We start from the raw sequence: 21693 nt of genomic DNA, 5'->3' as shown, positions 1-21693 counted from the left end.
TGTAAGCGATGGACTGAGAGTAAGGGTACTAGACTAACATGATGAACATCAACCTAGTAATATATAAATAAGCGTATTTTTATTTATCCCTCACTCACTGCTGCTGTGTCAGTTCACTCATTCTGATAGCGAGATGACGGTTAGAAAGCAAGATTTAATATTTAAATTACAAAGCAATAGAATAAGTTTTTATTTGAGTGAACTCTCTAATACCTTCTACGCCATTGAACCTTCCAAATCCTGTGTCCTTACAGCCGCCGAACGGACAAACACTTTCGTCACCGATCGTTCCTTCGTTGATACGCAACAATCCAACTTCAACTTCCTTGGCGAGCTTCAAGACGCGTGTTATATCCTTTGAATATATACTAGCCGCTAATCCATAGCGTGATTCATTCGCGTATCTCACAATAGCCTCATCCTCGTTTTCACCTTGTTTTTCTTCAACCTTGACAACGATAGCTATCGGTCCAAAGGTTTCTTCAGTCCAGATGGACATCTCTGGTGTCACTTTGGTGAGTATGATGTTAGGTATCTTGCGGCTCTCGACGTCTTCTTTTGAAGGTGGCCAGTTTCCAATGACCAATTCAGCACCTTTGGAGAGCGCTTCGTCGACAAGACCTACGATACGTTGATGAGAGGATGCCATGGCAACCGGTGAGGATGCATTCTCTGGGGCATTATCCTTGTATGTCTGGATTAATTTGTCATAGGTTGATCCACCGGCGAGAACTCTCTCGGTAGCCATACAAATCTGACCAGCGTTGACCCAAGCGTGGAAGAGTGATTGGTTGACAACCAAGTTTAAGTCTGCATCGTTGAGAACCAAAACCGGACATTTACCACCGAGCTGTCAGTGTCTTAGTAAAGTTTTCCCCCAGAAAGACCAACAACTCACCTCAAGAAGGCATGGCTTTAAGTGATATCCAGAGAGCTTTCCGATTTGTCTACCAACGTTAGTTGATCCGGTGAATGAAACATGTCTGATTCTGTCATCTGCGATCAACCTCTCAGTGACGGCTGGTGCATTACCACGTGAAGTGTGAACGATATTGAGACAACCATCTGGTAAACCTGCTTCCTTGAAGATAGAACCCCAGATAGCGTGTGTCTTTGGGGTAGTCTCGCTTGTTCTGAACACAACAGTGTTACCAGCAGCGAGTGGGTTTACGATTGCTCTGATAGACAAGTTTGTTGCTGCGTTCCAAGGAGCGAGTGCTAAGCAAACACCAAGTGGCTCTCTTTCGCAGAGGTATAAAGCTTCATTATCACGTTTCGTAGGTGGAATTTCGCCGGTGAGTGAAGGAATGATGAGTGTTGCTGCAGTTTCGATCATACTCGAGGTGATGCCAACGAGGAAGTCTACAAAGTGATGGTTTACATCCAACTCAGAAGAATAAGCTTCGTATACGTCATCTTTACGCTTTCTAAGTATTTGAGCAGCTTTAAGGAGTATATCCCTGCGTTGATCATGTGTGGTCTTCTTCCATGACTTAAAGGCCAAGTGAGCAGAAGTGATTGCTCTGTCGATGTCTTCTTCAGATGCAGAGACAACAGCGTGTGGCTGGTTGTGGGTATTCGGGTGCTGGACGACGTATAGGTTGTCGTCGGTCGACTTCCTAGCTCCGTTGTCAATCCAGTTCTCTACTAATGGTGTGCTTGTTTGTGTCATTGTAGTAATAAAGAGAGAATAATTTCAGGGTATTAATTCGCTATCCGGGAGCCTCAACGTTTTACCAGTCTGTGCATAACTCATAAATAATTGTATAAATTATTGTCTCAATTCTAGACATCTTTGTTCATCATCCACGATCAGGAAATATGCGTATCGTACTCGTCAATGACGATGGTCCACCAGGGCTATCGAGTCCATTTATTAGGGATTTCTACATATCCTTAGCCAAGTTCCACGATGTCTACGTCGTCTTACCAGCTCAACAGAGGAGTTGGATAGGTTAGTCTCAACTTTCAACCATAACACACTTTCTAACTTTGTTACAGGTACGTAGACCCCTCTAGCTTTTATATTCTAACAGCCCTCAGGAATGAGCTTCCTCATCGATCAGCCTGCGGTTGGTTACTACTATTACCTCAAGAAAGACAAGGAGGCTGAACCAGAAACTTCTGAGATCGGCAGACCACTCAAAGATGATGAAATTGCCCGTTGGTGTATGATAACAGGTACACCAGCTTCTGTAGCCAATTTGGCACTCACAAACATCGTACCTGACGCTGATTTGGTCATCAGTGGTCCAAACTATGGCCGCAATTGCAGTACACCCTTGGTACTTTCATCTGGCACTGTTGTACGTATCATTTTCTCCGGAAATTCCCCAAACTAACAGCTCTCAGGGAGGCGCTATCGGTTCCGCTATCCGAGGACGGAAAGCGATCTCGCTTAGTTACGGCATTATGTCCAACCCAGTCTCTCCAGAAGCTGTAGGACAGGCTAATGAGATCGCCTGTAATCTTATCAATCACTTTATCGCTAACTGGAATGACCAAGTTGATATATACAGTATAAACATACCATTGTTACCAGATCTTAGAAAATCGGTTGCAAAGTATACCACAATACAGAAGAGTTCCTTTGAGAGGCTTTTCCTACCTTCAAGTCCATCTGATCCTACTAAACCAATTGTCAATAAGCCTGTCATAGAGGATGGTGCACCTTTATCATTCGCTTGGGCACCAGACATCAAAGCTCTAATCGAGTGTGCACCGGAGACTCTTGATAAGGATACAGACTCGCACTGTTTGTCGGAAGGTAACATATCAGTTGTACCCCTGAAGGCTAACTATGAGACATGCTACTCAAGTACAAAAGATTTAACACTTCCACCACAAGGATCCCAAATAGTATTCTAGCGATTTTGTATAATTAGAAAATTTACATATATTCATCAATTTTTAAACAAGAAAACAAAACAAAATTAATCGTGACTATTTTTCATTATGGATAATGGGGGGTCTGTTGTCTTTCAATTGGTTTACTACGCGCGTAATTGTAGTTGTTGACGACAGATTGTATACGCTGGAAGAACCATGTTCTACTCTCCTGAGAAGAGAGATGCATAAACGGTCCAGCGAGATTTCCTTTCAATTTTAAGCTAATACCATGATTTTCAAGACTAATAGAATGTAATTCATCAAAAGCAACTTCCCAACGTAATTGGAGACTCCTAACTTGTATTTCTACTATTCTTGCAGTTGTTAACAACAAAACTGCGTCTGTTCCCCTAACATTAAGGTGGGCAACGTATATTTCGTTGAAGAATTTTCCATTTTCAACATTCTTCAACCACGATTGTCCGAGAGATTCACGCTCATTGTAGGCTCTTAAGACACCATCGTCAGCAATATACCTAGGTAATCTAACTCTATCAATATCCTGAGGATCGAAAACTGTTGTTGTATTACGGATTCCTTCTGTCACGTTCGAGGCTAGATCAAAGACACCAATGACAGGTTTGGTAACTGCACCAACCAATCCTCTTCCAACACCTTTGAAGAAACCACCAGCTCCTGATCTTTGAGCACCTTCAATTGGTTTCAAAGCAAGACCTTCAAATCCAGACGCAATTGATACTGCAAAGGCGTTTGCACCGGCTGTGACACCATAAAGTGCATGTTTTGGTTTATTTCTACGTTGAGTCATTCTTCTCCTGCTTTGGTATTCCTGATCTAATGTGATAGCAGAGAGACCTGAATAGGTGTTAGAAAATTCAAATTAAAAATCTCTACACTCACCTTTACCAATAGATCCTGTAACTTTAGACATGGAATCTGTAACACCAAAGACAGTCTTCTTAACAAACGAAGTTGCTCCCCTAGCTATACCAATACCAAGCTCTTTGTTACCATGCATAACCAGACCTTGATAAGGCTCGTAGAAGATATCAGCAACACCTGAACTGACGTTGTTAAACAATCCAACAGGGTTACCAAGGAAATCAGCCGATCCAAGAACACGATAGAGCTGATACATAAACTGCTCCCTATAATTGATCATAATATGTTGTGATAACAGCGCAGATGTAAATCTTGCATTTTGTAGAATAAGTGAATTGAGTCTTATAGGTGCACCGCTGACATTTCCCAATGCCATTGTAAGAGCATTAATGAAGAACATAACAGGGTTACGTGTATGTGCCGACGTCTTATTATCGACGTTTACCCTGTCTGTACGCATGAAGGACAAATCGAGTGATATTGGCTGTAAATGGAAAACTTGGAAATATAACTGCATACCACTACCAAGGTCAGCAGGTTCAATGATATCAGTTGGATTCTCATTCAAACTATCTTCCTGTTGTTGATCCCAGGAAGGCCCTTCAAATTTACTGAAGTCTATCAAAGCCATAAGGAAATCTTCGTCAACTTCGATTGTCATAGATTGCAAAAGCATAGAGAAATACTCAATGCGAGTAACTCCATGAGAATAATCTTTTGAAACAATGACTGAACTATCAAGAGTTGGCTGTCTTTCCAATTCTCTTCCATCCTTAGGTTGAGTTGTAGGATAGAGGATAATTGGGAAGAGACCACCGAAGAGTTGATTATCAATTTGAATCCACTTGCAAGAAAGGTTATAGGATGTGTGTATATTAGTATCTGAATACTGCATACCAATACCTCTGAAAGAAGCGTAAAAGAGCTCTTGCATTCTTTTATTGAGAACACTGATACCGATACCTTCCAACTCCAAATTGAATTGTGTATTCATTATAGTCTCAACATTCTTCTCCTCGAAAAGACCTGCTGTAGAATCAGATGCTTCGGATCTAGAAACACTCTTTTTGCGTGGTTGATAGAGCGATTCATCCTGTGAGTAATGTGATAAGACGAGTATTTGACGCGGTCCATCAGCTCTAACATCGATAGAGAGTGTGTCACTAGCAAAGCGGTATGGTGGAAGAGCACCAATTTCCATCAGATCGATCGAGCGTTCTTTACCTCCTTGAGCTTTCAAGCGAAGCTTTTTATCAGTTTCGGCGGGAGCATCCCACGCGTAATCCATGGAACTGCGTGGATCAACTCTGTATCTCTTGGATTTCAATCCAGGCATCATGGAAAGATTGTCATATCCTGAGAAACTTGATTAGAATGCTACAGCCTCGCGTACAAAATCGCTACTCACCTTCAGTAGTGGATTGCCAAATTTCAATACCTGAATCACTATTATTTTCAATCTTGAAAGGCCATGGGTCGGTGTCTCTCTTAAGGTAAACAAAGATAGTAGGTCCTTCAATGTATACATCAGCTTTGATGAGGTGTTCGGTACGATCACTATGACGCATGCGCAAATGGACTGGACCAACATCTGTAAGGCTGAATGGTGCAGACCACTCTTGGGTACCTGGATAAGCAATTCTGAGCAAATGACGCTCGTCTTCGTCAATACCTTCCAATCTGTGCAACGCCTTCCTCTCAAATGACTTCAAATTAACGAGATTTGATGATCTATCAACGCGCACGTTTATTGGCTCGTTTAATTGACTTTTGATAAGGAAACGAGGTTGGATCGTGACAACTTTGCTCAACTTGTATTTACCGTTACCTTCAACAACACTCATACCAATATGTACATTTTCTCCGCCTTGTGCTGACAATGTAACCTCTGTGTCAGCAGCTGCGACATCGAATGAGATAGGTTTCGACCAATTTGAATCACCAATCTTCAACAAAAATCGTTTCTGTCTATCATCAGAATTGTGTGAGAACATGAATGGACTTGTCTCTCTCTTCTTGATTTTAGACGATGTAAGATCCTGCCCGGCGACATTCTTACCAGCTCCAAGGAGCGATTTCGAGCGGAGAACGAAGTCAAGACCAGATTTGTTGTATAACACGTAAGGCGAGTATATTTGTACCTTAAACGCTCCAGCTGATTTAGGATAGCGGTAGTAATGTATGCGAACATTAAGCTTGAGTGAATCTTGATCTGAAAGACTAAGAGTGTTCTCAACTGGGAAATCATCAGGGTTGTCAGTATTAATGATTGCAAATTCGCTTGGTGAGAAGACTGAATTCTCAATTGATACACTGAGCAAAACAAGGTGGGTAAGTTCAATGAGATGCAATGGACTGACACCACCTTGACGAAGGAAAGAAGACCAATCTTGTTTGGTATTCTTATCGAACATTCTACAACTAGATCAGCATCATTTATCATGTAAATAAATATCACACCAACCTAAACTTGATATCGTATGGCAAAAGATTTTCAATTTCAATGGGAGCGCGCAAACGCAAGGTCAAGCGTGGGTAGATCTGCGTAAGTTCATCACTTTGGTCATAATCAGCGCATGCTTGGAACCTAAATGAAGGTTCTCCAGCGTTGTTAGATTTGCAACTGATAGACCTTGCAGGGCGTTTCATGATGTCCTGCCAATATAGTGCTTCAGAACTCCATCCATAATCGAATCCTGGATCAGGTCTAAGCTTTATACGTTGCTCATAAGCAGCTTCAATCGGTAAAGCGTAACTATCACCTGGTACGACCTTCGTCGATGCACTCGTTGGCTTACCATTTCCACCAATGATGACGACCTCGATCGGCAGATGTGTGGAATTTTCAATAAGATACGCTGATCTGAAAGTAACTACCTTGAAGGTATCTTGTAGCTTTATATCCACAACAACCCTATGTAAAATCTTGCTTATCTTCGACTTGAGGATGTAAGTTTGTTGACCCTCTTTATCTACAGAAATTCTACCAATTTTCTCCCATTTCGTATTATCGAGTTGTATACCAAGACTGTTGTGACCAGAAGCACTGACATCTTCACGGAGTGTTCTCAAATCTTCGAAACGCCAAGGCAATTCAGTATTATTAGCTAACGGTGAGACACTTTCAGATTCGTGAGTTGGCCATACACCCATATCATAACCAGTGTGATTACGCAACAAAAATGGTGCTGAACTACCTCGAGGTTTTTCCAGTAATCTTGTCGCATTGTTTCCAACGAGCGAGTAGAATAGCAAGGCAGTTTGTATGAATGCTGACGTTAAATTAATCTCCAATCTCTTCCTAGATGAGAGTGTGATGTTCATACCCGCAGGTGGTTGTCTACGTTCACCCTAAAAAATGTCAGCATCTTTCATTAAGTTACATTACCACCACGCACCCTAAGTGTAAACTCCCATGGATCCATAAGTGGTTCCCAATGAGAATTAGTAGGATTGAAGTAATTGATAGCCCAAGATATAGCTGTTTGCATCTTCATTTCCGAACTCCAGTCGAATAACTCAATATTGAATTTCTTAGTGTAGAAGTGAATAAGTGGTAACTCATGGAGATCTTCAATGAGAACAACCTGGAAACCTTCAAAGATAGCATTAAGATTTTCCTTCGTGATAATAACCTTAGGTTTGGCAGAAGGTGGGGCAGGGAGTGCCAACTGTGAGCTACTTCTGTCAGTTGGCATCATTCTTAATGATTCACTCTCCCGAAGGTCACCTGAGGTAGCAGTTGGTCGAGATTTAGTAGACAACTCAACAGCTTTATTGAAAATCTCAGTGATGAGCATAATATCTCTGTAGGATGCTCTAAAGATAATAGGTTCTGCTCGTAATTCAATTGATGTGTTTTGTCTTAAATCGACCTTTCTTGAATCATAACTAAGGGTGAAATCGAAATTATCCAAGAATCTCAATTTTTCCTTTGGTTTATCCATCCTGGAAAGGAACATACCCAATTTATCGACCTTGAGAGCAATAACGCCTTGTTGCGACATCAAAACCTGCTTAACGGACAATTCAATAGCCTCTGTCGTTGGTTCTGACTCATTGGCAAGAATGATTATAGAGGTATTGACAATGTTCAATCTATAGGCGAACGAAGGCTCACGATTGATATCATCTGGAGGTCTTGTTGAGCTACTTTCCAGATTTTCGTTATCATTGTCATCATCGAGGTTTTCCCCGAGGTCCTCCTGATGATCTGTTTGCTGGTCGGGTTCATTCTCTACCGGAAGCGCGGACCAGAAGTACTCAGTGAGAGCGAAAAGTGGATCGACAGAGAAAATAATCTTTGGAGAGTCAATAGTAACTAGCGCCAAACTGGATTGTTCTGTACCACCTGATTTACTATAATGAACCATGAATTGATGACCGTCATGAACTGCAGGTGGAATCAATTGCCTAAATTTCGTCGCAGATTGTGCCCTAGTATCGTCCATCCGTAGACTCTTGAGTGTCAATTCGCTCTCCATCGCGCCATCTGAGAGCGTCTTCAATTTTAGAGTTGTGTCATTCAAAGCAAACCTCGCTATACTATTTTCCTTCAATTTGCTAGCACTTGTCGCGAGTGGTGTAAACAGCTCAAGTGATACAGTTCCAACATCAAACGACAATTCGGTTGTGGTCCACAAGTCATCGCTTATCATTATTTCAGGATTGAGATCGACGGATGGTTTCTTCGTTACTGATTTAAATTGCTGATCTTTCATAACGGCCTTCTTGGTCTCGGTAGGAATACTCAACTTTTCGGCATCCTCTTCGATAGACTGCTCGTCGTCGATAGTGAATGCAGCAGGAATGCTCTTACTGAGGTCATAAAGGGATACATATTGAGATTGGGTGAGGGCTACTTTGACATCTGTCATATGACCATGAATCTGTGTGTTTTAAGTTAGCATATAGCAATTTCCTATGGAAAGTACTACGTACCTTTTGCATTGCATTTCTCGCTTTCTCACCACTAGAAACCTTGTCAAAGATCTCGAAATTGAAGTCAAGATTGACATTGTCGAGTATTGGAAGTGTTTCAGTGAGACCGTCGTCATCTCTAATCCTTGATGTGAGATTAATACCATGAAGACCTGTGTGGAGATTCTGAGTATCACCAATTTCGACACCTGTGAAAGTATTTTGAGCCACAAATTCACCAAGACGCATGGTAAGCATGTCGTGTGTTGACGTTGGCACGACAATAATTGGTGCTTTAACCCTCACGTCGTATTGCATTCTAGAAGCCTCATTAGCAGCATCAGCAGCAGCCCTGCTTGCAGCGTCATATAATGCCTTCAGACGTGCAAATTTGATAAGGAACTTGTAAACATCATTTACTGGTTTCTCATTGAAAGTGAACTTCAAAGACGCGGTGCGGAGGTATATAGCAGAATTATAACCAGGATATTCACCACTATTTGGGTCATATGTTTGATAATTAAAGTCAGCCAGTTCTTCGCCTTCGATGGAGAGCATCTGCTTGAATTCTTCATCTTTTTGACTATCATCTGTAATTTCAAGTCCACCAAGTTTAGCTGCAACTTTCATCGTGCTACCATCCAAAAGAATGGAGACATCACCAGCTGACAAGATTAATGTTGCTAGTTGCCTCATTCCATCATCCAATTTGAAAACAATACTACTTAGTTTGAAATCGACCTTGATCTTCCTTGATGGAACATCCTTTTGTTCTTCAAGTTGAGAATTTGAAGGACTAGCGACAAGCTCATCACTCGAGCCATTATCGTCGCTGCTGTTGTTGGTGTTACGTCCACCGACGAAAGTCTCCATGATGAAAGCATACAGCTCGATAATTGGCTCTGGTCGTGCGAGAAGGTTGATAGTTGAGAGATCAGCATTAACAGATTGGTCTATGCCATCATAATGAGAATGGAATTCTGGACTTTCGGATTGTACCCTATCATATTTGACTCTGACTAGTTGAGCAAGTTGATCATTACTCTCTGAAGTGATCAATGGGAGATGCTGACCATCTCTCTCAATGTTGACAATAGAGAGTGATTGCAAGACGACGTCGACGTGCATATCGAGTTGCCTGTATACATAACCAAGGTAAAAGCCCTTGAGTATACCCATTGCGAGCTGGCGTTCCTGTCCATCTTGACCACTCCTATAAGCATTCGCTTGTAGCTTGTCGACTCTAAAGTCCAACGTGAAAACTTGTTGGCGATAGCTTCCCTCATCGGCACCGGATTCAGGTGCTTCAAAGAATTTTTCAGCTGTATCAGCATCAGATATCTCACTTTCCTCATCATGGACATCGAGATCATAAGCAGGTAGATCTGCAGCAAATATACTATTTCTACGTCCATGCTGTCCAGTACTCTGGGTTGACTTCTTTGGACTCTTTCCATTGTCATTCTCGAAATGTGGTATGGCAACATCAATGATTGCCATCATCGATTGATACTTCTTATCAGAGATGTTGATCGTCAACTCCGGGAGGTGTCCTGCTAGTTTGAATCTGGCGAGATTGACCGCTGACGGGAGGATACTATTGTGAACTGTGAGGTCGATGTTGATTTCTTCGACTATGTTGTAATTAATCTCACTCTCCGTCTTCTTTTCCAATACGTCAAGCAATACTGGCAGATCATCACCAATAAGCAGCTAATAAAGTGTGAGTGTGATGTATTCTAAAAAAGCATACCTACCTGAGCAGACTTCAACTTAAGGAAGAACTTATCATACATCAAAGATTCCAATTGCTTCCAATCACTCTCTCCATATTCAGCTTGATTGTGTGCTTTATGACGGACATCCTTAATTGCTTTCTTATCAGCAAGGTCGGATTCAATAGCGATATGGCCCGCGTCTAGAACAAGATGCATTGTGCGTTTGTTAGTAACATCTTCAGGAAGAATAATAATAGGAGCGTTCATATCAACACGGAGATCAATTGTTGAATGTTGGGCTAAGGCATATTCGAAACCCGCACGAGTTTGCTTACGGAAACTATCAAGAGATTCAGAAGCAACGTCTATTAAGGCATTAATGGATTCTAATTTACTCTCTGGTGGTTTGAAGAAGTTACGAATTGCCTCTACGTAGCCTTTATGATAAATAATCTCCATATGACGCATTTTCAATTGTAATGCGCTATCAGCTCTGTTATCAAGTGGTTTAGATTCCCACAAAAAGTAGAAGAATTGCTTGTTTTTGTCATCATCAGGCGTTGGAGTTGCGGATCCTGATTTCTCACTGCCATCGACATCGTTATCGCCTTCAATAGCCAAATTAGTTACTGCTTCATTTAGATCTTTGACTTCTCCACTGACATCTCTCTTAACACGTACGATGTTAGGATAGACGGTACGAGGGTTGGTGGCATCCCTAACGTTAAGATCGCCAAGGCCGACAGCGACAGAAGTGTTATCGACTCGTTTGACAATATCGGCAGTGAGAGCGCTAAAGACGACACTTACTATATCGTCATTGCTCATTTTCGGCCGCCTTAAGGCTAAAGATCCAGTATGGAGTTTAGCTTTAATACGCAACTTCATAGCATCTCTTGGCAAATCCACAGCTGAACTGAGGGCTTGCTTCTCATCCCATTCTATCGCATCGTAGAGTTCTTTACGTTGTTGATCACTCAAAGCTGTTGAATTTCCCTTATTCTCTTCAGATTGTGTCTCACTACCAACGGCCCAAGAGGCGGCGTTCCATGCCCAACCCATCCAACCTTGTTGAGCCTGGGATTGTGAAGGCGTATGTGCGGATTCGCCCTGCTCTTCTTGCCTTTTGAGGGCCTCTTTTCGGAGTTCCGAACGGGCTATTGATCTGTAAAATCTAATGTCCTCATAACGGAGTTTCTCCTCCAATTTTACAAGCTCTTCAGACCGTTCAGCAGGTTTCTGTAAGCGCTCATTCTCTTTCTTTTCCTTCCAGAGTTCTACGTAAAGCCGTCTATCATCACGGCGTTCAGCGAAGTAAGCCCAAGTCCATTTACGATTACGCTCATGTACTTCATTTAAGATGGCCTTACCGGCGAATTTGAGAAGCGCCCTGGGTTTATTTTCTAGTAAGGCCTCTTCGGATGGTCTGAAATGTCTGTATTGTGATTGACGGATGTGGAAATGGAAAGTATCGACCATTAAGAGAGCATCTCGGTACTGCTGTTCATCGAGTAGGAAACCAATTTGGTCGAATAGCAATTCGAGGTCAATCTTTGGGGATATACTGTCAACATTCTGGTTCATAGTCAAACGACCCTCTCCTGAGACTGGTTTGAGGATGAACTGATGTGAAGGGTTGTTATCCTTATGGGCTATCAACTCTGTGAATTTCTTTATCGCGACATCTGTAGGATGACCGACTAGGGAGGTTGAATCAGAATCCCAATAGGCGGCTAGTGATTCCAGCTTTGCGAGTTTCCGTATACCAGTCTGGCCTTCTTCAATGAAAGTAGGGACCCAATTATCGTCTGTGGATACAGCAGAGAATCCACCCAATGTAAGACCGACTGCGAAAGATGAACCAGGTGCACTGATATCATCCTCATAACGTAAGTGGATATTTTTGATGACGACTTGCAAGTTGTTGAGTATTTTAGTCATAAGGCTGTTAGCAAAGCTCTGATTCTTCTGCTCCTCTTCGGGAGACATCCCAGGGCTGGCCTGAGAGTTGAGCAGGATCTCTGCGCTTTCGAGACGCTCCTGCTTGACCTGCTGTGCACGCCTCTGGTCTTCTTCTGGATCGAACTGTCGGGGTTAGCGCGGAAGAAGAGGTAGTGATCGACGCACCTGGCTGGCCCCAGCTGGGAGTGCGATGAGGTATACATTATCGATAGTGACCTTGCAGGGCTTCCCCTTGAGATTGCTCCACGGTATCGAGAGCGTGAGTTCACCAAGATAGCCCTCGTTGACGTCTACCGGGAGCCTGAACTTGTCGAGTGCGCTTTTCCGGAGCTTGAGGTTCTTGAGCTTGACATCACCAGACCATATACCGACGTTCAGCTGGCTGTAGTCTAGGTTGTCTATGTAGGCAGATAGGAATCTATTGAGGAGGCCAGCGACTACTCCTTCGAGCATCTTGGTAGTAGATAACGAAGATAATATATTTTAAAAAATTTATATTAAAAAGTAGGAAATATATCTCTAATAGTACTTTAATTCGTCTTGACGCCTGCTGTACCGGCTTCGGTGACTGCTTTCTGGACTGTCGCACCTTTGCCCGTCTTGTAGGTCTTGATATAGAAGGCGATGAAGAGGAACAAGTAGCTGGTCAACAGTCCACAGCCGCAGAACGCAGCAAAGCGTGATCCAGTGCAGTCGCCGACGTGAGGCCATCCCCATCTGTATCCGTAGTGCTGGTATGTTGCAAAGTAAACAATAAAGATATCAATGATGAACTGGGTGATTTGCATTGTAGTCAAGTACTTCTTCCACCATATCTTCTTTCCACCTGCGGTTGCGTAGTAGTAGTAGTACATCAAAACGTGTACGGCCAAGTTGAGTGAGATGACGACCCATGAGACGGCTGTTTCACCCTCGAGCTGTGTGTAGCAGAGTGCTGCAGTAGCTGCGTGGTGGAATACGTGTAGGAATGCCAATGGTTTCTTCTTCAAAACGAGGAAAACGGTGTCGATAAGTTCAATATACTTGAAATAGTAGTTCACAATGTAGTAAAATTCTAATCTTCTAGTCCAGGCTGATGTGTTGCAGATTGAGTAGTAAAATCCATGCTTGTAGATCATTGGAACAACTTCCTCAGCCATTAAGGCCAACAACAAAGCACTACCAACGTATAAGATAGTGTTATGTATTTGGAACGGTATCTTCAACTTGAATGCCGGTCTGCCTCTCATGATTTCCCTACCACCAAAGATGATAGCGAGGTAAGCGACGATAGCGTAGCCAACTTCTGGCGTTGTGCTCAATGGCGTGACACCAGGTGTCCACTTCATCAAGTAAGATGGCAGGTGGTATTCCTTTGGTATATACTTATGGCAGCCATCCGCTAGAACGTCGTAAAGGGACAAATTAGTTGACATTATCTTATGAACGCCTTTAGTTATTCGCCTGTCTATTTTCTGCTCTCCTACTCACTTTAGTCTCGTTTTCCTCGCGTCTCTGAAAAGAAGAGAAGTCAGTCTGAAGCGCTATGACAATGAAAAAAATTATCTTATAATACAATGAATTAATAGTTATTCACTTTAGTTGTTGCTGTTATTTTGCATGTTAGCTTGCGCTAGCAATTGCCGTAACTGCTCCGGGTTACCCGTCCCATTAGCGAAGCCTGGCAGGCTCGCCAGTTGCTGGAGGTTCTGGACAGACATTCCGTTAGGCAATCCGTTTGGCGGTCTGGCCGGTTGTTGTCCTTGCTGATTCGGCTGTCTCATCATAGCCTGTTGTTGCATCCTCACCTGCTGCTGCAATTGCGGAGGCAGCTGGGCATTGTTGGCACCCATCAGCGCCGCTTGCTGGAGTTGCGGCGATTGTGCAAACGTAGCTTGCTGTTGCGCACCAGGCGACCCTGGTCCTTTCCCTTGGGCGACTGCCGCTGCTGCAATTGCTACCGGGTGATTTGGCGGCAGCATTTTAGGGTTGCCCCCTTTCATCAAATACTGCTGAGCTTGTCTGTAGGCCAAGGCTTGCTGTCTCCTGAAAAATTCCGCCTGCACTTGCCTATCTCTTTCTGCCTTCAGCGTGCTCAATGCTATTGGATCTGTTTGGAGTTTCGAAACATCCGTGGAGTGCGTCTCATGTGCAAATAGACTAACTCGTTTCTGTTGCGCTGTTCAGCGTTAGTACCCGGTATTGATGGATAAGAGCCACTCACATTCCCTCTTCGATGTGTCCTTCTCGCGCTTTTTGCTAGATTTTCCAATGATTCCCACGAGCTGCGAACGACGTAGAGCTCTCCTAGGTTGTTCACTTAAGTTGAGTTTCTTCTTCGTATCCTTTTTGCTCTTCTCATTCCTCTCTCTTTCTTGAGCTGAAGGAGTCGAAGCAGCTGGGGTATCGGCAGATGCCCCACCTGTCTTCTGTTTCCAGCGTTGGTGACAATCAATTGGGCTTCTCTTATCAGGTGGTCGATGTGATCCGTAGGAGGTACTACCATTGAAAACATCAGCGATGAAATTCCAACTATATCCGTACTGCTTGACTAGCATGGTGAGTAATCCATCGTCTTCACCTGACCAGTGTAGACTTGTAGATGGTACACCACTTGGTGGGTTATTCAGTTTATCTTTGTCTGATTTAGGCTTCTTTCCTGAGAAGAGATCACTCAGAGTTGGAGCAGAGGAGGACCCAGAAAGTGGATTGTAAGGCTCATCAAAAACATTCTGGAGTGTACTTGTTTGGTTATCGAAAGAATCGAGATCCCATTCGTTCTGTACTCGATGCTTACCTGGTTCGAGTGAACTAACAAGCGTGAGTTTGTAGTCCATCAGTCTGTTAACTGGTGTCAACTTTGACGATTGCGAACTCGATGGGTCGTAGCGGGTCTCCTGTGTCGCACTCTTGATGTCGTATGAAGGTAAATCTGGGAAGAATTGGGACAAATCATTCAAATGACCGTTTGAGAGTTTTTCCAGATCGACGACAGGATTGATTGTAGGTTCCAAAAGCGGTTGTCTGCTTTGCTGGACCGGCTTCTCATCTAGATCCATTGCGGTTGATTGGGGTATATAAGAGCTTACAGTGATGGATTTCCTATCAGATGGAGACAGCGTATGCCACTTCTGACACTCCTTTGCTAGTAAGGCAGCTATTGATAATTTCAGCATTCTTTCCGACTTGTAATCAGATTGCAACCAGGTTACGTGCTCTAATAGATGATCCCAATGGGAGTAGTTGATGGGAACACCTTTGTGCTTCTTTGGCTGCTTGAATGACCAACCGACGTCCGAGTTCTGTAGACTGTCTATTTTGTTGATAACCTTGTTGTATTTGATTTCGTTTTTGGCGAGATTCCAGTCATTTTGCGAGATAGATTTCGTAGACTGCAGGTGTTTAAATAGAGGCTGATACTGATATAAGGCTTGTATCTTGTATAGACTCGACCGTCTCTTTCTCTTCTTGTCCGGGTGGAGCTGAGTTGGCAGGGGCGTCAACGAGTGAGAATAGGAAGACTGGCTATTGCTGCTCCTGTTATAGAGAGAGACCGGGGTGGGATCCTTGACTAGTCTGTCGATTGACCAATTGGATAAAAACTGGGATCTCTTTCTCGACTGCTTACTATCATTATAAAATGGTTTATTGTAATCACTTTCTAATAAATTGTATAAATAATTTAGTAATTCTAGCCTTTTCGCTAATATTTCATTAGTCGATGATGACATTAGACGCTGAAGAAATCTTTTAAATGGGTTTTGTTGGTTAGTCGCTCAGACGAGCTAGTGAACATTCTGCTGTACTCTTCATTCGATTGGTTGCTGTTGTACTCTCGCCATCCGTAGCCCAGGTAGTCCTCGTCTTGCTCCTTCCTTATTATTGACTGTATAGCAGACTGCGGCTGTTTATCTCCCCCTTGCGCTTGTACCCCTATGAACTTGTAGCTGACCGGCTGCTTCTTAGTCTCTACCTCCTCCTCAGGTATATCCTCGACATCCTCAGTTGATTTCTTAGCCAGGTTGTTCAAATTTACTCTCATCTGGTGTAGACTGTCTACCTCATTCAAGTGCAGCTCGTCGTCTTGTATAACGCCAATGAAATAGTTTGTATTCCTACCAATCATCTGTGAATCAAACTCGAGCTTCTGCATATCGACATTCTTATTGAAGACTACCTCCCTCTTGTCCATGTCAGCGTAGATTTTTATCTTCTTGTTCTCTTTCTTGTAGTCTACCTTTAGGTTCCCCGTTAGTGGCTTCTCGTTCATCGGAAACTGGACTATGTTCAGGTTCTTCATCTTCCTATTCAACTTTACTGGTATTCTCTTGACTAATGGCGCTGTGTGTGGTGGTAATAAACCCTCAGGAAGTGCCCTTACGTCTCTCTTATCATCTTCCATCTTGGACGTCATAAAGAACCACGTTAGTTACTATCAGAATCTTGGTTCTCTGCTCCACCATTAGTAGTATCATGACATGCTTTTACTAGCGCTTATTTTTCCTTTATAAGCGGACCTGCGAGGTACCCACGTTATTATTATGATCAACCAACACTTTTATACTAACACATTCTGTATTTATAAACACATTTTTCCAATATCTCAACACAATCAAACTATGATTCTCTTAAGAGTCACAGTTTTTGACGCTTGGTAATTTCACAAAATCTGCAGCATTAAGACACCTCAGGAGTCACCAAACTCATTAGAGGTACCTCTGATTGTAAGAATGTTTGTATTATGGAAGGTCAAGTGTAAGCTTTCTTTTTGACATAAATTCTCAATTCCACATAACTAGCAAATCCATCTCGTATCGTAATCACGAAGGAAATGTTTTCATAAGTTTGTCTTACAAGGAGGTAAACGTAATATCCTCTAAAATGCGGCACCCGAGGTACCTAGTAGGAGCATTCTAGGTAATATATCAGTTGGACTTTCTAGACCCTGTGAAACATATCATTCAATTTACTCAGAATTCAGTTCATCTATCCTCGGGATATCCATTTGATTTCTATGCTACTCGTAACTGTCGACAAAGCTCATTATAAATAAAACAACTATTTGAGTACATGAAAAATTTACTCTTCTTCCTCTTGACGCTTACTGAGCACACCCTCTTCAGCAACATCACGCTTGAGGAGATCATCATCGAGGTCAACACCACGTCTAATACCACCATTGACAGGATCGAAACCCTCTTCAGTAACACCACGCTTAAGGAGATCACCATCGTTGTGATCAAAGGATCCACTACCTGCACTTGAAGAGCTGGTAGCTCCAGTTGCCCAGTCATCGCGCTTGAGTTTACGCTTGAGGAGGTCACCGTCTGAGTGTTTGGATTCACCTGAGGTGGCAGCAGAGTTTGAGGTAGCGCCATTAGCCCATTCATCACGCTTGAGTCCTCTTCTGAGAAGGTCACCATCTGAGTTCTCTGATGAACCGGATGTAGCAGCAGTGTTTGATGTAGCACCGTTTGCCCAGGTAGCGTCACCACCGTGCTCACCACGTGTAAGGCGTCCTCTTCTGAGGAGATCATGATCTGAGTTCTCTGATGAACCAGAGGTAGCAGCAGTGTTGGAGGTGGCGCCATTTGCCCAGGTTGAGTCACCGTCGTGCTCACCACGCTTCAAGTCAATGCCACGCTTGAGGAGATCGCCATCTGAGCCCTTTGATGAACCAGATGTAGCAGCAGTGTTGGAGGTAGCACCATTTGCCCATTCACCAGAGCCACCGTCCGAGCGTTTCTAGAGAATTATCAGCAAAAACACTTCACTTCACTGAGACACTCACAACTGGGACTGCAGAAACAGCAGCAACGAGCGCGACAAGAGCGAGTGAGAATTTCATTATGGATATAAAGTTTAAAGGATTAGACAGGAAGCAAATTCCACAATTTAAATCTTCGCTTAGTGTACTTTTTAGTCTCGAATTCATTTTTAGCGTCACATTCCGAAACATCAAACTTCATACCAAATATAAATCACGCCAAGTTTTAAATTTGTCTAACGGTTGTAAATCAATAATTTACTAATAATCTTCAATAAGTCATCATCACGAAGTATATCCACGATAAATAATTTTCATTAAAAAGTTTATAACATTAATATAAAGTATCATTACAAATAAATCGTCTAGAGCAAATCGCCACCTTTGCCTTCCCAGGTACCTGATCCAGCTGAGGTTGATTTTGTTGCACCGGTGTTCCATGTACCTGAAGATCCCTTATCGTCGCGCTTGAGAAGCTCGCCTTTCTTGTTTTCATAGCTACCTGAACCAGCGTGGGATGATTTGGTTGTGCCGTAGTTCCATGTACCTGAGCCCCCTGGACCGCCAGATCTTCTAAGGAGATCATGATCTGAATGCTCAGATTCACCTGAGGTAGCTGCAGAGTTTGAGGTGGCACCGTTAGCCCACTCATCACGCTTCACTACTCCTCTTCTAAGAAGCTCTCCATCTGAGCCCTTTGATGAGCCGGATGTAGCAGCAGTGTTGGAGGTAGCACCATTCGCCCATTCGCCAGAGTCACCGTGCTCACCACGTGTAAGGCGTCCTCTTCTGAGGAGGTCATGATCTGAGTTCTCTGATGAACCAGAGGTAGCAGCAGTGTTGGAGGTGGCGCCATTTGCCCAGGTTGAGTCACCGTCGTGCTCACCACGCTTCAAGTCAATGCCACGCTTGAGGAGATCGCCATCTGAGCCCTTTGATGAACCAGATGTAGCAGCAGTGTTGGAGGTAGCACCGTTTGCCCATTCGCCAGAGTCACCGTGCTCACCACGTGTAAGGAATCCCCTTCTAAGAAGGTCATGATCCGAGTTATCTGATGAACCTGATGTAGCAGCAGTGTCTGATGTAGCACCGTTTGCCCATTCACCAGAGCCACCGTCTGAGCGTTTCTAGAGAATTATCAGCAAAAACACTTCACTTCACTGAGACACCCACAACTGGGACTGCAGAAACAACAGCAACGAGTGCGATAAGTGCGAGTGAGAATTTCATTAAGAATGGCGGAGCTCTAAACCAAGGGACAATCTCCCTTTGTAAGTCTTGATTTTAGTGTGCATTCCAATCTCAAGTAGCGTTCATTCCGATGCAGATCATGCAAAGTTTTCACGTCTTCAAATTAACATGCAACAATAGCTAGAGATCTTTGTGATAGCCGTGTTTCGTAAATGTGCGTATGTGCGTAAACTACCCCTTGGTCTCGATGAAAAAAAAAAGCTTGAAATGCGCTGTTTGACATAAATCAGATAGTCTGTTACGGATGATTTTCCAATTTTATTCGAAAATACCCGACATCTCCTACCACCGGAGTCTTCTTCTTAAATACAAAGCCACATAACTCAAAAGAAGTAAGATTGGCACTTCTGTCAATGTACCCAAAGTAGCAGCTAATGTTTCTGGGGCATCCGCACCAAAAACTGCAGTTGAGACTGCTATCGCAAGCTCGAAATTGTTTGATGATGCCGTGAAAGATTGAGCAACGATTTGCTCATATCCACCTGTTGACAACTTGGCAATCCATTTATGCTGTTGGGAACGGCGCTTATGCAAACTGTAAAAACTAGCGAAACTGACAGACCACATAATAATGAAATAGAAAGCCAAAGGTACCATTGTCCGAAACACCTTCCCGATATTATCTATGACCTCCTTCCCTTGGTTGGCGAAGACTACAATAATCGTATAGAGTAAACCTATAGTGGCTAAATGATTTATCCAATTGAAGAATCTATTCTCGCCGCTGCTCGTCATAGTCAGCTTAACAATTAAGCGGGTTAACAAGCCAGCTGCTAAGGGTAGACACAGGTAGATAGCTACTATGGTAGCTACTTGTTGGTAATTTATTTCCAAGTTGGGAGAACTTGAAGATGCACTTGCTAGAATATTAACGAATAGCAAGGCATAGGGTGAGAATAAGATAATCTGAAGAATCGAATTGATGATGACGTTCATAGCGCAAAGATTATTGTTACCGCGAGCTATCGTGTTCCAGATCATAACCATTGCGATACATCGAGCAACTCCTACCAATGCAACGCCCCTCCGATACCTCTCCATTCTGCCGTCTGGTAGGGTAATCCAGGCAAGCGCGAGCATAACAAATGGGCTTATGGTCCAGTTTATAAGAAAAGATACTGCTAATTGTAGCCATAATGATGCCGATTTGAAAAGCGAAGGAAAAAGCTCCCATTCCACGGCAGCTAAAGGAGGGAATATCATAATCAGTAGACCAATAAGCAGTGGTATTGGTGTACCATGCCATTCTAGATTATTGAGCGTCTTGTCTACCCCATCTTTAGCGAATACACCAATAACAACACCAATTATCATAGAAATGAGCACCAAAAAAGGGATAACCTTATCAATAAAGCTCAATTGCTTCATGACCTGCAGAAAGCTTGGAGTTCTGTCATCACTGTCAATTTGTGTGTCATGTTGGTTGAGTTCCACATCCTCTACAGTATTTTTGGATACATTCCCTTGCTGCTGTAAATCCGACTGTGGTCGCTTCTTATTTACTTTCTCAGAATCAATATTGGGACGTTGGTGTTCGTCGTATGAGAATACGATTATCTCAGGTAAGAAATTAAAAATTATATAATCCATCGATACAAAGAACTCCTTAGTTAGATTGGCATGGTGTTGGGTCATCAACGACACATCTCTTTCCTGTGATAGGGCCGGAAGTTGGATCATCTGGAATAAATCTCTTCGAAACGCTACAACTGTTAGAATGTCATATAGACGACAAGTGCTTACTTAGCACCACCTAAAATGTCATCACTCTAGCGAAACCAGCTCATTTACACTCACAGCTGGTTGGATCGTCTGGGACGCAGCGTTGAATTGGACCGGCAGTTGCTACTGCAATAACTAGAGATAGACCTATTAATGAGAACTTCATTTTCTTGTAATACAGGGAGACACTGAACAAAGAACTTTATATGTGATTAGATCGATTAGGGTTATCTAATCGGATATCAGATCAATCTTGATAATCAGTCGCATCTCGTCCGAATGTATTTAGCCGAAGGTTATCCGGAAGTATTGGAATACTTTTGAGGGATGTAAACAAGCGGCTAATCGATTCAGCTTGTCTTGGTTGTAAAGCCACTATCGAGGGACGTACTCATGAACGTGCTTTCAATGGCTACCATGTCTGTATTTGCTAGACCAGTGTGGCGCAAATTCAGCCTTGTCACTTGGTTACTTGTGCTGTGAACATATGAAGCTGAATTAACAGCCTAATGGGATATATAAGGGTTCAATCTATCTTCTTGCTTCTTTACAATTCGAAATGTACTTCAATCCATCAAAGATCTCTACTGTTATCGCAATCACTGGTGCTATTACATCTGTCGCTGCTGCTCCAACTTCTAG

General features: G+C 43.0%; 8 protein-coding genes across 8 annotated transcripts; 1 reads left to right on the top strand and 7 right to left on the bottom strand.

Annotated features, from left to right (window-relative positions):
• Window positions 1-135: 135 nt before the first annotated feature.
• On the bottom strand, window positions 136-1672 carry WALSEDRAFT_39356 (aldehyde dehydrogenase; the record flags this gene model as incomplete). The annotated part of the gene is made up of 2 exons (XM_006959067.1): window positions 136-850; window positions 899-1672. The coding sequence occupies 2 exons, from the start codon at window positions 1670-1672 to the stop codon at window positions 167-169; spliced, it is 1458 nt and encodes a 485-aa protein (XP_006959129.1). The 3' UTR covers window positions 136-166.
• A 373-nt stretch (window positions 1673-2045) lies between these two features.
• WALSEDRAFT_19909 (sure-like protein) lies at window positions 2046-2868 on the top strand (the record flags this gene model as incomplete). Its single annotated transcript, XM_006958985.1, has 2 exons — window positions 2046-2306; window positions 2353-2868. 2 exons carry the CDS (start codon window positions 2046-2048, stop codon window positions 2866-2868), a joined length of 777 nt encoding a protein of 258 aa, XP_006959047.1.
• Window positions 2869-2953: 85 nt separating this feature from the next.
• WALSEDRAFT_65027 (hypothetical protein) lies at window positions 2954-12785 on the bottom strand (the record flags this gene model as incomplete). The annotated part of the gene is made up of 8 exons (XM_006959066.1): window positions 2954-3705; window positions 3751-5088; window positions 5141-6147; window positions 6197-7083; window positions 7131-8621; window positions 8674-10365; window positions 10410-12455; window positions 12498-12785. The coding sequence occupies 8 exons, from the start codon at window positions 12783-12785 to the stop codon at window positions 2954-2956; spliced, it is 9501 nt and encodes a 3166-aa protein (XP_006959128.1).
• A 9-nt stretch (window positions 12786-12794) lies between these two features.
• On the bottom strand, window positions 12795-13816 carry WALSEDRAFT_60744 (fatty acid elongase). The gene has a single exon (XM_006959065.1). The coding sequence runs from the start codon at window positions 13745-13747 to the stop codon at window positions 12863-12865; it is 885 nt and encodes a 294-aa protein (XP_006959127.1). The 5' UTR covers window positions 13748-13816; the 3' UTR covers window positions 12795-12862.
• Window positions 13817-13857: 41 nt separating this feature from the next.
• WALSEDRAFT_69534 (hypothetical protein) lies at window positions 13858-16733 on the bottom strand. The gene is made up of 3 exons (XM_006959064.1): window positions 16118-16733; window positions 14536-16058; window positions 13858-14490 (listed from the first exon to the last, which is right to left on the bottom strand). The coding sequence occupies exons 1-3, from the start codon at window positions 16723-16725 to the stop codon at window positions 13910-13912; spliced, it is 2712 nt and encodes a 903-aa protein (XP_006959126.1). The 5' UTR covers window positions 16726-16733; the 3' UTR covers window positions 13858-13909.
• A 657-nt stretch (window positions 16734-17390) lies between these two features.
• WALSEDRAFT_65024 (hypothetical protein) lies at window positions 17391-18159 on the bottom strand (the record flags this gene model as incomplete). Its single annotated transcript, XM_006959063.1, has 2 exons — window positions 17391-18056; window positions 18103-18159. 2 exons carry the CDS (start codon window positions 18157-18159, stop codon window positions 17391-17393), a joined length of 723 nt encoding a protein of 240 aa, XP_006959125.1.
• Window positions 17916-20937, bottom strand: WALSEDRAFT_60743 (SBF-domain-containing protein). The gene is made up of 2 exons (XM_006959061.1): window positions 19252-20937; window positions 17916-18056 (listed from the first exon to the last, which is right to left on the bottom strand). Exon 1 carries the CDS (start codon window positions 20917-20919, stop codon window positions 19612-19614), a length of 1308 nt encoding a protein of 435 aa, XP_006959123.1. The 5' UTR covers window positions 20920-20937; the 3' UTR covers window positions 17916-18056; window positions 19252-19611.
• WALSEDRAFT_29315 (hypothetical protein) lies at window positions 18444-19308 on the bottom strand (the record flags this gene model as incomplete). The annotated part of the gene is made up of 2 exons (XM_006959062.1): window positions 18444-19205; window positions 19252-19308. 2 exons carry the CDS (start codon window positions 19306-19308, stop codon window positions 18444-18446), a joined length of 819 nt encoding a protein of 272 aa, XP_006959124.1.
• Window positions 20938-21693: the final 756 nt, after the last annotated feature.

The sequence above is a fragment of the Wallemia mellicola genome (assembly GCF_000263375.1).
Source record: "Wallemia mellicola CBS 633.66 unplaced genomic scaffold WALSEscaffold_14, whole genome shotgun sequence".
Taxonomy (NCBI): Eukaryota; Fungi; Basidiomycota; class Wallemiomycetes; order Wallemiales; family Wallemiaceae; genus Wallemia; species Wallemia mellicola.
Note: the sequence above shows the minus strand (reverse complement) of the source record. Positions and strands in the feature narration are given on the sequence as shown.